The following is a 13023-nucleotide window of genomic DNA, read 5'->3' on the forward strand; positions in this document are numbered from 1 at the left end:
AGGGTGCATATGCTGCCTCAGCAAGTACTGCCGAGGAAAAAATTTACATCCATCACTGGGCGTTCAACCTGACGTGGAATGGACCAGGGCAATCACTCAGCGAAGACGTCTGGATCCTGAGTCTGCTCTTGACTTCCCATTTGCAGCTGAAGAGGAAATGAAGTCACAAGAATCCACAGCACTTGTTACATCTGAGTTTTTACACAGTCTCCATTACCTGAAGGGGATCTGACACAGTGGGAGGATGACGCGGTTGGTTTGGTGCAGTGGAAATTGCTGAAGTCAGCTGGTTTGAATAGTATCTGTGCAGTGACTGAGTGAACAGTTATTGCTGAAGACAGAGGCAAATTAAAGTGCATCCAAGCAATTCTAGCTACATTGCTTGGTCTAATCTAAGGTGAAACACAGACAAATGTTCTTGGTAGTGAAACTAATAGGTATCGCCCTTGCTTCTTCTTGTCTTTCCCCAGCAGTTGTACTTAAAACCTCTGGAAAATCTGTAGTAAATACAGTTGGTGCAAATTTACCTATATAGCTAAGCAACGTTTGATGGCGTGGGAAGGATTCTGACTGCAATATCTTCCTTTAGCTAGCAGAGCTTGGAGTCTATCAGGCACAGTGCTCATCCCATAGATTAGAACTCTGAGGAGTGTTCACTGTTCAGCAAACCGGAGCTGGAGAAGCCTAGACTACGAAAACCATGTCCAAATGCATATATCTCATTGCAGCATTTACATCATACTCACTTCAGTGCCTTCGGTATCAGAACCACAAATACAAGTGTGCAGGATACTCTTGAAAGGTGTGTCAAACAACACTGGGCTTGAGGCAGTAAAGACAAGGTGCACTAAAAACCCTCTGGGGGTTCAGTGAGGCCCCGACACACACACAGATCGAATACAATGGCTGCTGTGTTTCAGCCACGACGATCGTTCTGAATAGAATGGACGGTGAGTAAATCAGTTCTCACCTTTTTTCACAGAATGGCTTACAGCAGGTCACGGATGCCTCCCCTTCCATTCGTGACCCCGTAAGGGCCACATGGCAGCAGCAGTAACTGCTTACACGGAAAGGCCACATTACAAATGTGTTTCATGCATTTTTAGCTTCTCGTCTGATTGGGCAGTTGGAAAACTAGAAGACAGCACCAGACGAGCAGCCAGCTCACCGTGGACGACAAACAACTGTCCCCAGAAACTGCTCCCCATGCTCCTCTGGTTGCGAACTGCAGTGGTAAGGGTGGCAATATGCATTAATTCGGAGGCTGGTGTGAGTATTGTACTTTCTCCAATAGGTCTCAGGAACCCATTATTTTTACTGAAGTAGCACCTAGAAGCCTTAGCCATGAACCAGGCCTCTGCCATGTGAGGTGCTGTACGAACACAGAACAGAAAGAAGGCCCCGGCCTCAAAGAGCAGGAGGACTGGAAACAGGGAGGCCCGCACGGGGTGTCTGAGACAGCACTATGGAGCATGGAGCTCTGAATATTTCAGTGGCTGAGCCCCAGCAAACAGCTTGGATGGCCAGACAGAACATTTCCCGAGCTGGGGTCCCTAGTCTACTGGAAAAATATGCCCCTCACTTTTTCTGATTGCCCCAAAGGAGGTCCTGAAAATGTTCCCCTGAGGATACGGTGATGAATCTGAGCTCACATGCAGGCGTAGGATTTTATATTTGTATTACAGGTTAAAATGACTGACAGTTATAATAATGTAGTATATATTCAATGTATGATTTGATCATCCTGCCTGCAACCTTTTCAAATAGCAGAAAGGAATGACCCTCTGGGACACTGGCAGAAATGCATCTGACAGACTGATTAGAGATTAGATGAGATTAGAGGCATGTTGAAGGCCCGGGCCCTAATGTGACCTGTTTTGGTCACAAGATTTAGTAAGGTTTAATTTACAATGTCTTTTTTTCTCTCAACATAAAACACTGCTGTTTGTATACCTTTGAAGGTCTCTGTAAAAGTCAGTTTGTGTGAATAAGAAGTGTATGCATCAGAAAAAGATAAGATGTGAAGGCCATTGCTAAAGTCAGATGTTCAAGGAAGGAGGAGTGAAGAGATTTAACGATACCAGAGAACCATCAATGCGCATCCATAATTGAAGAAGGGCAGATTGACGACCCTGAGGTGGAGGCTGGCACCCTAAGGACAATTGAGTAAATCGAAACCAGGACAGGATGACCCTGGAGGTGCTCTGGAATGTTAACATCAAAAGATAACACCAATTAAGGATGCAACCGGTCATAAATGACACAGCAAAATCCACAGACTTCAATGGAGAAAAAGGACTATAAGAACAGGGTGCTTTGCCATGGGACTTTGCGTTTGTCTTGCCACAACTCCAGGAGCATCGGATCGTGACTGACAAAGCCCAGCTCCCCTCCGTGACCAATCTGGCTGGCCACTAGATTGATCCAGACTCTGGACTGCTAACATCGACTGGCGGGACTGTATGCATGGTGTGTGTATGTGACTGAAAAGCATATGTTAACTGCTGTATGCTCTGTAAATGCGGCGTATTGCCTTTTATTCCCTGAAAAAGATCTCGTGTGCTTCTTATAAGCGTAACATAGGCCCTGTCACGATGCAGCACATTTAGTTCCAGTGTGCATAGTGTCCGTGAGGGATCCTGTCTTGTCAGGAATGGCTGAAGCACCTAGAAGTAGAAAGGAGCCCAGGATGCTGCCTTGAGACAGGACAATAGGTCACCTCGTGCTCTTGACTGAGGGTATTAGAGCCAGTGTGGGCCACCACCTCTCCAACTCCTCATCATACTGCAAATCCAAGGGGATCTGAAGAGGAGGGGATGGTGGGTGAGTAGTGGCATACAGATGAGGACCACACATCAGGAAGAACTTCCAGTTACAGTAAATAACCTCAATTTCTTCTTGGAGGGCTGGTCCTTGTGTGTGCTCCACTTGCAGATGATTGACAAGCAGTGCTCAGACTGAAGGCGGGTGCGAAGAAGCCAATGGCAAAGATGCTTGCAGCACTGCAGATCCCATGGCTGCGTCCGCAGCTGAGGTGAGACCTAAGGCAGAGTGTGTCACGAACGTGTGACTGGAGCTCCTGGTGGCCACCCTGCAAATGTCTTGTACCGTGACTTGCTGCTGGGATGCTGTAAAGGCAGCCTGTGCTCTTGTGGAGTGAGCGGACACCGTCAGGAGAAGGACGTGTGCTAACCTGCAGCATGCTTGGATGCATCCCGAAACCCACTTAGAAATTCTTTCAGAGGATATAGCTTGCCCACATGACCTTTCTGCTACGGTGATAAAAAGTCTTGGTGACTTTCTGACTGGTTTGGTCCTTAGCAGGTAGAATGCCAGGGCATGCCAGATGCTGAGGGAGAAGCATGGAGCTTTGGAAAGAAGACAGGTAAGTGGAGACTTTGGCAAATGTGGAATTCAGAAACAACCTAGGGGAGAAATTTAGGATGCAAGATAAGGGAAACTTTTTCCTTCTGAAAAACGGTGTAGAAAGGGTCTGCCAGGATGGCTCCTAGCTCGCTGACACTTCTGGCCGAAGTGATAGTCACCAGAAATGCAACCGTCCTGGATGAGTGGGACATGAGCATGTCACTGAGGGTTCAAACGGAGGTCTAGTGAGTGTTGACAGGTGAGATTCAGGTCCCACTGAGGTGTAGGTTTGATCAGTGGTCGGAAGGTCTTGGTTAGGCCCTTCATAAAACGTACTGTAACTGGGTGAGTGAAAGCAATGTCCATCTATCAGAGGGAGGAAGGCACTAACTGCTGAGAGGGGGACTTGCACCAAACTAATGGAGAGACCTGAGGTCTCTTGGGGCAGGAGATAATCTAAAACAAACAGAATCCTTGCAGTGGCTGGAGAGTGTTGACTAATCTGTGACCAGGCAGAGAAACACCCCCGTTTGGCCAGCAGCAGATCCTAGTCGTCTCTTTCCTACTTCGGGTAAGGATAGCCTGAACAGGAGTCAAGCAGGAACATTCTATTCCTGACACGCATCACAAACCAGGCCATGAGGTGGAGTGAATCGGGATTGGGGTGCTTGATTCTGCCCCTATCCTGAGTTAGGAGGTTCAGGAAGGTGTGGATCTGATTTGGGAGGGGAACGGGGGCAGACATTGTCAGGAGCTCCATGAAACAAAACTGCCTGGGCCAGGTTGGTGCTAGAAGGATGACACTGGCCACGTCATAATGTACATTTCTTATGACATGTGGAAGCAGCAGAATAGGAGGAAAGGCGTATCTAAGGTCATTTGCCAAGGACAAGAGGAAAGCACTGCCCCAGGAGCTGCAGCCCATGGCTCCTCTACAGCGATATGGCCAGAAAGAGGGGCAGCTGGTTGAGGAGAACCCCAAGGGATTCAGTATCAGTGGTCCCTGAGGAAGTCTGATCTGGAGCAATAGGGAGTGTCACTCCTCAAATGTCCATCAGGGCTCAAGTCTCTCCATGGAGACACAGGAGCAACCAGACTCATCCGAGTCTGCAAACTGCTCCTCCGGTAGCAGACGGGCCATCAGTACTGGAGCACTCCTGTTAGACAGCTGGGGGTAAGATGGCTCCTGGGACACTGAAGTAGTATCCTTCTCTGGTGTAGTAACATCTCTCATTAGGGCTGGGCTGGAGAGGAGGGTAGACCACTGATAAGGGAGGAACATACCTTCTGCTGGTGCGTAAGTCTCCATACGTCCGTGTGTCCGGGAGGTTCTGGCATTCAAGTCTGATGGAACTACTGTGCTGTTGGAGGCAGAGTGGTCCTTGAACAAACTAGGTGGCACCAATGATGAGTCTGGACCTGCACTTGTACAGAACCAGCAGATGTTGGTCCTTCCGCTCTGGTGCTGGCATGACTGATAGAAATGGAGGATCTTTCTTTCTAGGCACTTCACCCTCCAGTCCAGGTGTTTTCAGCAAAGCCAGTTCCTTAGGATCTGTGCACGAAGGCTCACCTGACCAAAATGGGAAGAAGCATGTCTCTTCATGACAGTCCTCAATGAGGATCTGTGCCAAGAGTGCCCTCTATTCTCATGGGAAGTCCTAGATGAAGTGTCTTTGGACTTAGGTGTTGGAGGGTACACTCCTAAGCATGTACTTAGAGGGGTACTGATTGTCAGTTCAGGCTGGTGTACCTTGGGGGCGGGCGGGGGAGTGTGTCTTCCTGGCTCGGACTGAAGAAGGGTCTCACAGCCTTCTCCATCAGGTAGTTTCTCAGGTGAAGCTCAGGAGATTCTCGAGTTCTGGGTAGGAAAAGTGACAAATACTGCACATTGCAGAGATACGCGTCTCATCCAGACAGTCAAGGAAATGCTGATGTTTGCTGCTGATAGGGAAGGAGTGAGGGCAAAAGAGACAATTCTTGAAGCCTGGGACTCTGAGCATAGTCCCAGACCCAGGCAGGGAATCTCCAGGAAGGGGGGAAAAATGCACTATACTAACTAAACTATGAACTACTAGTTAACAGGCTCAGAAGGATAAAACTATTGACAATTGTATTTACAGGGTCTACAAAGGAGCTGAAGGAAGGGAGGTCAACATTCTGACTCAGGCCACATGGTGGTAACGAGGAACTGGAGATGCACTGGACTGCCTCTTATGCTCTCAGTTGGGAGCAGACCACCAGCTGTTGCATGGGGGGGCCAATAGACACTGCTTGGAGGAATTTCCGTACTCATGCGCATGTGCATAGCTATGTGTGGAATACAGATGGGGACCAGCACTTGAAGACTTACAGACTGTTAGCCCCTGCTGGCGACCTCGGAGCTCCTCTGCGGCCATCCTCACTGCACCCAGGAAGGCTTGGGCCAGGCTGGGAGTGGACAGTGGGGTGGGCTGTACTAATTCAAGCTGCACTGCTAATGCCAGCCAAGCAGGATGCTCTCCCAAGCAGCAGAGAGGAATGCAGGGTGTTTTGGGAAGGTTCATCCTCAGACATTTGTACTCTTTACCATGTGGTGAAACGTCCTCATCTGTGTTAACAGTTACCCAAGCTGGTTCCAGGACTGACTTGCTCCCTGGTTGCCTCACCGGCTGCCAAATGACTTCTCCTGCAGCTCTTCTTTGTGCCCCAGCTAGCCTGCCCCATTGCTCTGGTCTAGAGATGTGTTTCTCACTGGTGGGCCATGAAAGGCAAGTGTCAGGAATCGTTAGAAAAATGTATTACAATCTAAAGCAAAGAAAATCTGAATTCCCCACTCCCCATGCAATCTTCCCCTTCAAGGTCCAACTATTCTTTGTTAACCTCCCAAATCAGGCACATAAATCAATTATACTGGCTTAGCACTGATATTTCTATCACTCTTTTATGGTAAATGTCAGGAGGCTGTGAATGATTATTTACTTTGACTGAGGGGTTGACAAGCTTCAAGAAACACTGGCCTAGACACAGATAGCTCCTGCCACTGATTCATCACACCTCACTCTGCGGCCCTCCTCCTATCACCATCTCCCCATCCCTCCTGACTTCCTTTGGCACTGTTCAAACCATTTCTGCTTCCTCCTGTTGTCCTTCCCCATCCCCCTCCCCCAAGTAAATCTTCTGTCTCACCTCCAGCAACTCTGCCCCAGCCCTCGGCCTCCCTTCATCCTACATGCCTGCTTGTCAACACTTATGCTCCTTTAATTTCACAGCGATCTCCACCCTCCCACTCTGCACTAGATTACGTGGTACAAAGGTGCAGAGAGTCAAAGTACTAACATCTATCCTTGCACATGTTGAACTCTGAAAGCACATACAGAAATTTAAGCAGCTTTGGGGGAAAAATGCAGCACATTAAATTACGAGAATGATTGGGTTTTATTTTAGTAATGTTTTTAATAGTTTCCTAAATATCTGTAAAGAAAAAACTAGGGTTTCCTGATTACAGACCAGGTCTAGAGATAGCAGCAGAGAACTGATGCATATGAAATCAGCATGGCTGCACATCAGCCATTTACATTCAGATTGTTCATTAGCTGAATGTGGATGGCAGGAGAAGTTTGCAGAAAAGCCAACGAGACTGTTGACCTCCAAGGAAGAGCAGCAGTAACACAAAATGGTGCTGAAGTGCACGTCTGAGCTGGATTTTCTCTGGGTTTGTGCGGCGGTACCTCTTTGAACATTGACATGGGCAGATGCCAGCTCTTCACCACACTGTCCTTTTGACATTTGCCCAGGAAGAACGTTTCATTCCTTGAGCTACTCTCACTTCACTCCATTCCAGCTTAGTATTGGGAACCTCATCCATAGGCTCTGGTTCCTTCCTGACATCTCCATTAGGTGAAGCAACTATGATCGGCAGGGGGCCACACTCCTCACGGAATTCTACCACGTAGAGGCTTTTCTTATCTGCTAGCTCTTGATGGGTTTCCTGTTTGAGGGGTTAAAAAAAAAGAAAAGATTCTATAAATGTCACAAGAAAGAACTGAACCAGGACAAGTTCAGGCTATTTGATCTACCTAAATAATTTCCATTCTGTATTTACCTCCATACCAATGTTGAACATTGTTTGCCTGCTTAAATGGCATAAGTAGCAACAGAAAGTGTCAGTTTTTCAGATGCTGCACGTAAACTAAAGAAATGATTCCTGGAACACGTAAGCATGAGTAGAACATCCAGGGAATGGTGCGAACAGTGGGAATTCTGCTGTGTGCTTCTAGCTGCGACGCAGTAGTCCAAGGACTGTGGATTTGCTAGCACTGTAGAGTCATTCCCAGCAGTACTGCTCTGGAAAGGCTACTAGCCTATGATGAAGGCATGCAGTGGGACAGTAACAAAATGTGGCAACATACCCAAAGCACTGTTTATTATACGCGTGACAGGGCAGTACAGTCCTACCCTGCCAAGAACTGACTGAAGATTAGTTAAATTAAATGAATGTCCCCCAGGAAGTAGATCTCACAGACGGGCAGGTAACTGGATGTTAGATGTCATATGGTAAGCTTCCCATGGCCAAAGTACACACGCCATTAGCCTGAAGACACAAGGCAGTTTAATAGAAATCTTGTTGCTTCAATAACAACAAAGTAGCTGTGCTGTCCATGGCACACAATTTTCAAGATGGTAACTTCTGTTATTCAAAGAAATTCTGTTCATTTGATTTTCAATCTTTCCCCACCACCAAGAAAAATTATTCATTAAAGCTTCATTCTTCAGAATAGGTATTCACTTACAGAAGCAAACACTTCTGCTGTCCATTCAGCGTACCAAAAATAACTAATTTAATAAACATCTCTTAAAGCATTGATACCCCAAATGGCCTCTCTTTCCTTCCATGCAAACATTTTGCTACTTTTCAGTCCTGCAGGCTAAGGAACATATTTCCAAAAGGGCTTCAGTCAATAGGGCTAATGCTCCTAAATCACTTGAGCTTCTTACAACCCATGGATAATCTACAACAGTATTGTTTAAAAAAAGCTGTAAGAAGCACCTGCAATTCTTTAACTAGATTAGCAACAGATTAAAGTAGAAAATGTGAGAATTGTATTTTTTTTTTTTTGGCAGACTATATTAAAAATGTTAGCTGCTATGGACTGGACCACAGCAGTCAGGGCTACAGCCTCCTAGCCACTAGTTCTCAGGCACTTTAGCTACACTCTCAGGAGAGGCAATGATTGTGTTCAGTACACCAACAGAGACAACCCAAAATGTGACTGATGAAATAACAGCAATAAAAGTAGGATTAAGGCTTTATCAGTTTGCGCTTTTTAAATGTCACTGACAAAAGCAAATTAATCCCACAAATTCAGATTTCCCCTTGAGGCACTTTATGCTTGAATGCGTAAGAGTTGCTGATGGACAGCTGTAAGTGACTAATGACTGCTGAGGGAGTGGAATGAGGAGATTGAAATTGAAACTCTGTTTTCTCCTGGAATTGTAGAATTCAATTGAACTTCGTTACTTTTGGAACCTAGAATTTATTCTGTTCTATATCACAAAGTATAGATTATATTTCACCTTCTGACCATTGCAAATACGACTGCAAGTACAGACTGTAAAATTTACCTGTTTTGCTAAACCCTTAAAGAGAGCTCTGGTGACGTTAAGTAGATTGTTCGATCCAGAAAGTTTGGCATACAGGTCTGTAATGCCAACTAGTTTGCAGATGGTAATGATGGCTCGATGGCAATGAAGACCATACCCTGGAAAAAAATCAGATGTAAATGACATGTGAAAGCTAGTAAAATCATTACAACTTTAATTAAAAAACTACGATACTGCAGACCAGCCAGTGATAGCCTGAAAATGGCATGCAATTAGACTGTGAAGAGCGAAAGCATTCAGAATCTTCTTTTGAGGATAAAATATTGCAGATTTATTATCCTTCACATTCTTCATAGTCATGTTGATGTAAATAAGAATATAAGAACGGCCACACTGGGTCAGACCAAATTGCTCCTTGGCACGTCGGTGTTATGCAACAAGCATAATCTGATCCCTGGGTTACCACGCAGAAAAGAGGAAACTGCAGACGACACTAGCCTGACCCCAAGTGACCAGGCAAAAGAGGCAGGAAACTGCACACTGGCACTCGCAATGTTGCACACTGCGCTAACGGTGGCTGCACACAGTACCAGTGTGACCTTTAAGATGACTGACAATTGGCCATCACAGGCGCCATGGATTAGAATAGAGGCCTTAGGGCGGCAACTCGGCTCTTTTTTGGATTTGGGACTGCAATCAACCATCGTGCTGAATCCCAGAGCCTCCGCGAACAAACAGGAAATGAAATTCAAAAGTCACGGGGCTTTTTGCTGTCTACCTGGCCACTGCAATCCGAGTTCAGAGTGCTTTCCAGAGCGGTCACAATGATGCACGTGTGGGATACCGCCCGGAGGCCAATACGCGTCAATTTGCGGGCAACACTAACGCCTAACGCCAACATGGCAAGACCGATTTCAGCGCTACTTCTCGTCGGGGAGGAGTACAGAAACCAGTTTAAAGAGCCCTTTATATCGATATAAAGGCCTCGGTGTGTGGACAGGTGCAGGTTTAAATCAGTTAACGCTGCTAAATTCGGTTTCAACACGTAGTGGTAGACCATCCTACAGAAATAGCACAGAGGAGTAGGTGCATGATGTATAAGCTAATTTCTAAGATTAACTGCGCAGGCAAAATGCAAATAATTTTAACTGCAGCAATATAGGCCGTGAAGCACTATAGCATTATCCTATGGCTATCTTTAATATAGAGGAAGTTACAACACTTCAAAACCTCCCACTGTAATAACAATGCATGAGGCAAGGCATATGCAGATTCATCTCACTAAGGTTCCTTTCTCAACTTGGTAACAGCACTCTAGCTCCTATTTCTAGGTCCTGAACCCCCCCCCCGCCCCCTCTTGTTTTGCAGTAATTAAAGTAGATGAGGTACTTTATAAACTCCTTCCCCATTAATTTACAGGAATTTCTCTCAAAAATGGTCCAAAAGACAAAGAATTGAGAATTTTTAGTAGAAAAAAAAAAAAAAAAAAAAAAAAAAAAAAAAAAAAAAAAAAAAAAAAAAAAAAAAAAAAAAAAAAAAAAAAAAAAAAACAAAAAAAAAAAAAAAAAAAAAAAAAAAAAAAAAAAAAAAAAAAAAAAAAAAAAAAAAAAAAAAAAAAAAAAAAAAAAAAAAAAAAAAAAATAAAAAAAAAAAAAAAAAAAAAAACAAAATTTGTAAACTAAGCTCAGTATTGTTTTGAGTATATAGTTTTTTCTCTTTTAAACTTCTTACTTTCCTTAGCTAAGCTACCTTCATAACTGGTAATTTGTTATAACGTAATGTAACATCTAATTCTCATAACTAAAATACTTAGACAATCAAAAGTCTCTGGTTAAAGAGAACTTTTTAATTATGGAGACAGTTAAAACCTAAATGCAAACTTGCTTTTAAAAAAATTCAGTTATGTTCTATTTAAGGGTGCAGTATTTCTTACCTTATGGATCTGTATTTGGTTAGTTACCAGAGAAATGTAACAGTTTATTCCATTAACAATGTGCTTGATTTGTAATTAGTTAGAGCCTGAACATTTATTTATTAGCAAAAAATTAACTCAAATGGCGCCTTCTTCACGAGCTATAATCTTTGTGTGGCATTGAAAAATGTTCAGTAGTTTGTAGACTCCTTCAAAGCTACACTTTAATGGCTCCACTGATTAAATAATGATAACATAACATGAAGCTCTACAAGCCCACCCTCCTCACGCTACACAAGCTTGCTGCTTTGCAATGGAATCCTGTGCTCGATTTATATTGAGAACAAATCTGGCCCATGGTTGATAGTCTAAATTGGCAAGAACTTATTTTCATCATTGAAAACCTCAGAAAGCTGTGTTTTGAACTAAAGGGAGAGAAGGACAAGAAGCAAAGCCATGGAAGTGGAATATTGTGGGCCATAACAATGAAAAGGATTTATAACCCTTATCGAAAGACCATTCAGATAGTAACTGTATCAAACTTGATTCTGTCTTTGAGCATAAAATCAACGCCTTCTCAAACAGCGGAAGAATAGCGACAGATGATTATAATTTGTTTCCAATTATAGGTTAAAAGAAGAAAGATGTTAATGTAGTAAAGCCTGCAGTATTGTAAATAGATTTTTTCCGCCCCATTACTCAGCAACAAGACTGTCCCTCAGCGTGGAAGTAATTCTTGTTAAGAGCTGTCTTGCAGGTTTTAAATAAAATATTTTAAATCTATTGCACCACAGGCTTTTAGAGATTTTATCCTAGTACATGAAACAGTCCTTACTGCGACTAACACAAAAATGGGAAAAAAGAAGAAACTTTTCAGTGTAAAATACAGCAAGGTTTTAGTAAAACATCTGCAGTTCACCTAATACAATTATAACTATGCAATAGGAATTAATACAAGTTTACATCCACCCATACCCCAGCTTGTTTTTCTTGAAATGCCTTGCCATTCTACTAGAATCTTTGAAGAGTCAACAAACCTCTGACAGGTCCTCACCAAAGCTCTTAACAAAGTGAGCAGTCATGGATATGGGGGAAAATCTCTCCGGATCAATAACTGGTTAAAAGATAGGAAAAAAGAGTAGGAATAAGTGGTCAGTTTTCATAGTGGGAACGAGAAAATACGGTGTCCCCAGGGGTCTGTACTGGACCAGTGCTGTCACATATTCATAAATATCTGGAAAGAGGTAAACAGGTCGGCAAATTTGCAATGAATGCAAGCTATTCAAATAGTTAAGTCCCAGGCTGACTCGAAGAGCTACAAAAGGATCTCACACTGGTTGACTGGGCAAAATGGCAGATGAAATCAGTGTTGAAAATGCAAAGTAATGCACATTTTAAAACATAATCCCAATTATAATGTAAATGATGGAGTCTAAATTAGCTGTTCCCACTCAAGAAAGAGATCTTGGAGTCATTGTGGATAGTTCTCTGAAGACATCCACTCAATGTGCGGTGGCATTAAAAAAAAGCCAACAAAACGTGGCAACCATTAAAAAGGGATAGATAGTAACACATAAAATACCATATTGCCTCTATAAATCCTTGATAAGCCCACATCTTGAAAACTGTGTGCAGATGTGGTCGCCCATCTCAAAAAAGATATACTGGAATTGGAAAAGGTTCAGAAAGGGCAACAAAAATGATTAGGGATGGAACAGCTTCCATATGAGGAGCGATTAATAAGACTGAAGACTCCTCAGCTTGGAAAGAGAGGACTAAAGGGGATATGATAGAGGTCTATAAAATCATGACTGGTATGGAGAAAGTAAATAAATGATATTTACATCTTCTCATTACACAAGAACTAGGGATCACAAATGAAATTAATAGGCAAGTTTAAAACAAACGGAAGGAAGTATTTCTCACACAACGCACAGTCAACCTATGGAACTTGCCAGAGGATGTTGTGAAGGACAAAGTATAACAGGGTTCAAAGAACTAGATAATGAAGGATAGGTCCATCAATGGTTATTAGCCAGGATGGGGTGGGATGGTGTCATCAGCCTGTGTTGCCACAAGCTGGGAATGCGCAGCAGGAATGGATCACTTAATGATTACCCATTATTCACACACACAGACAGGATACTGGGCTAGATGGACCT

At 43.8% G+C, this 13023-nt stretch overlaps 1 protein-coding gene across 1 annotated transcript in view; it reads right to left on the minus strand.

Annotated features, from left to right (window-relative positions):
• Nucleotides 1-6764: 6764 nt before the first annotated feature.
• Nucleotides 6765-13023, minus strand: part of MRPS5 (mitochondrial ribosomal protein S5) — a 112252-nt gene continuing 105993 nt past the window's right edge. The window contains exons 10-11 of the mRNA XM_075061292.1: nt 8971-9107; nt 6765-7336 (exon numbers count right to left, since the gene is read on the minus strand). Of these exons, the coding sequence (XP_074917393.1) occupies nt 7112-7336; nt 8971-9107 (362 nt within the window). The 3' untranslated portion in view covers nt 6765-7111. The remainder of the gene's footprint in view (nt 7337-8970; nt 9108-13023) is intronic.

Source organism: Chelonoidis abingdonii, unplaced genomic scaffold, assembly GCF_003597395.2.
Source record: "Chelonoidis abingdonii isolate Lonesome George unplaced genomic scaffold, CheloAbing_2.0 scaffold0001, whole genome shotgun sequence".
Classification (NCBI taxonomy): Eukaryota; Metazoa; Chordata; order Testudines; family Testudinidae; genus Chelonoidis; species Chelonoidis abingdonii.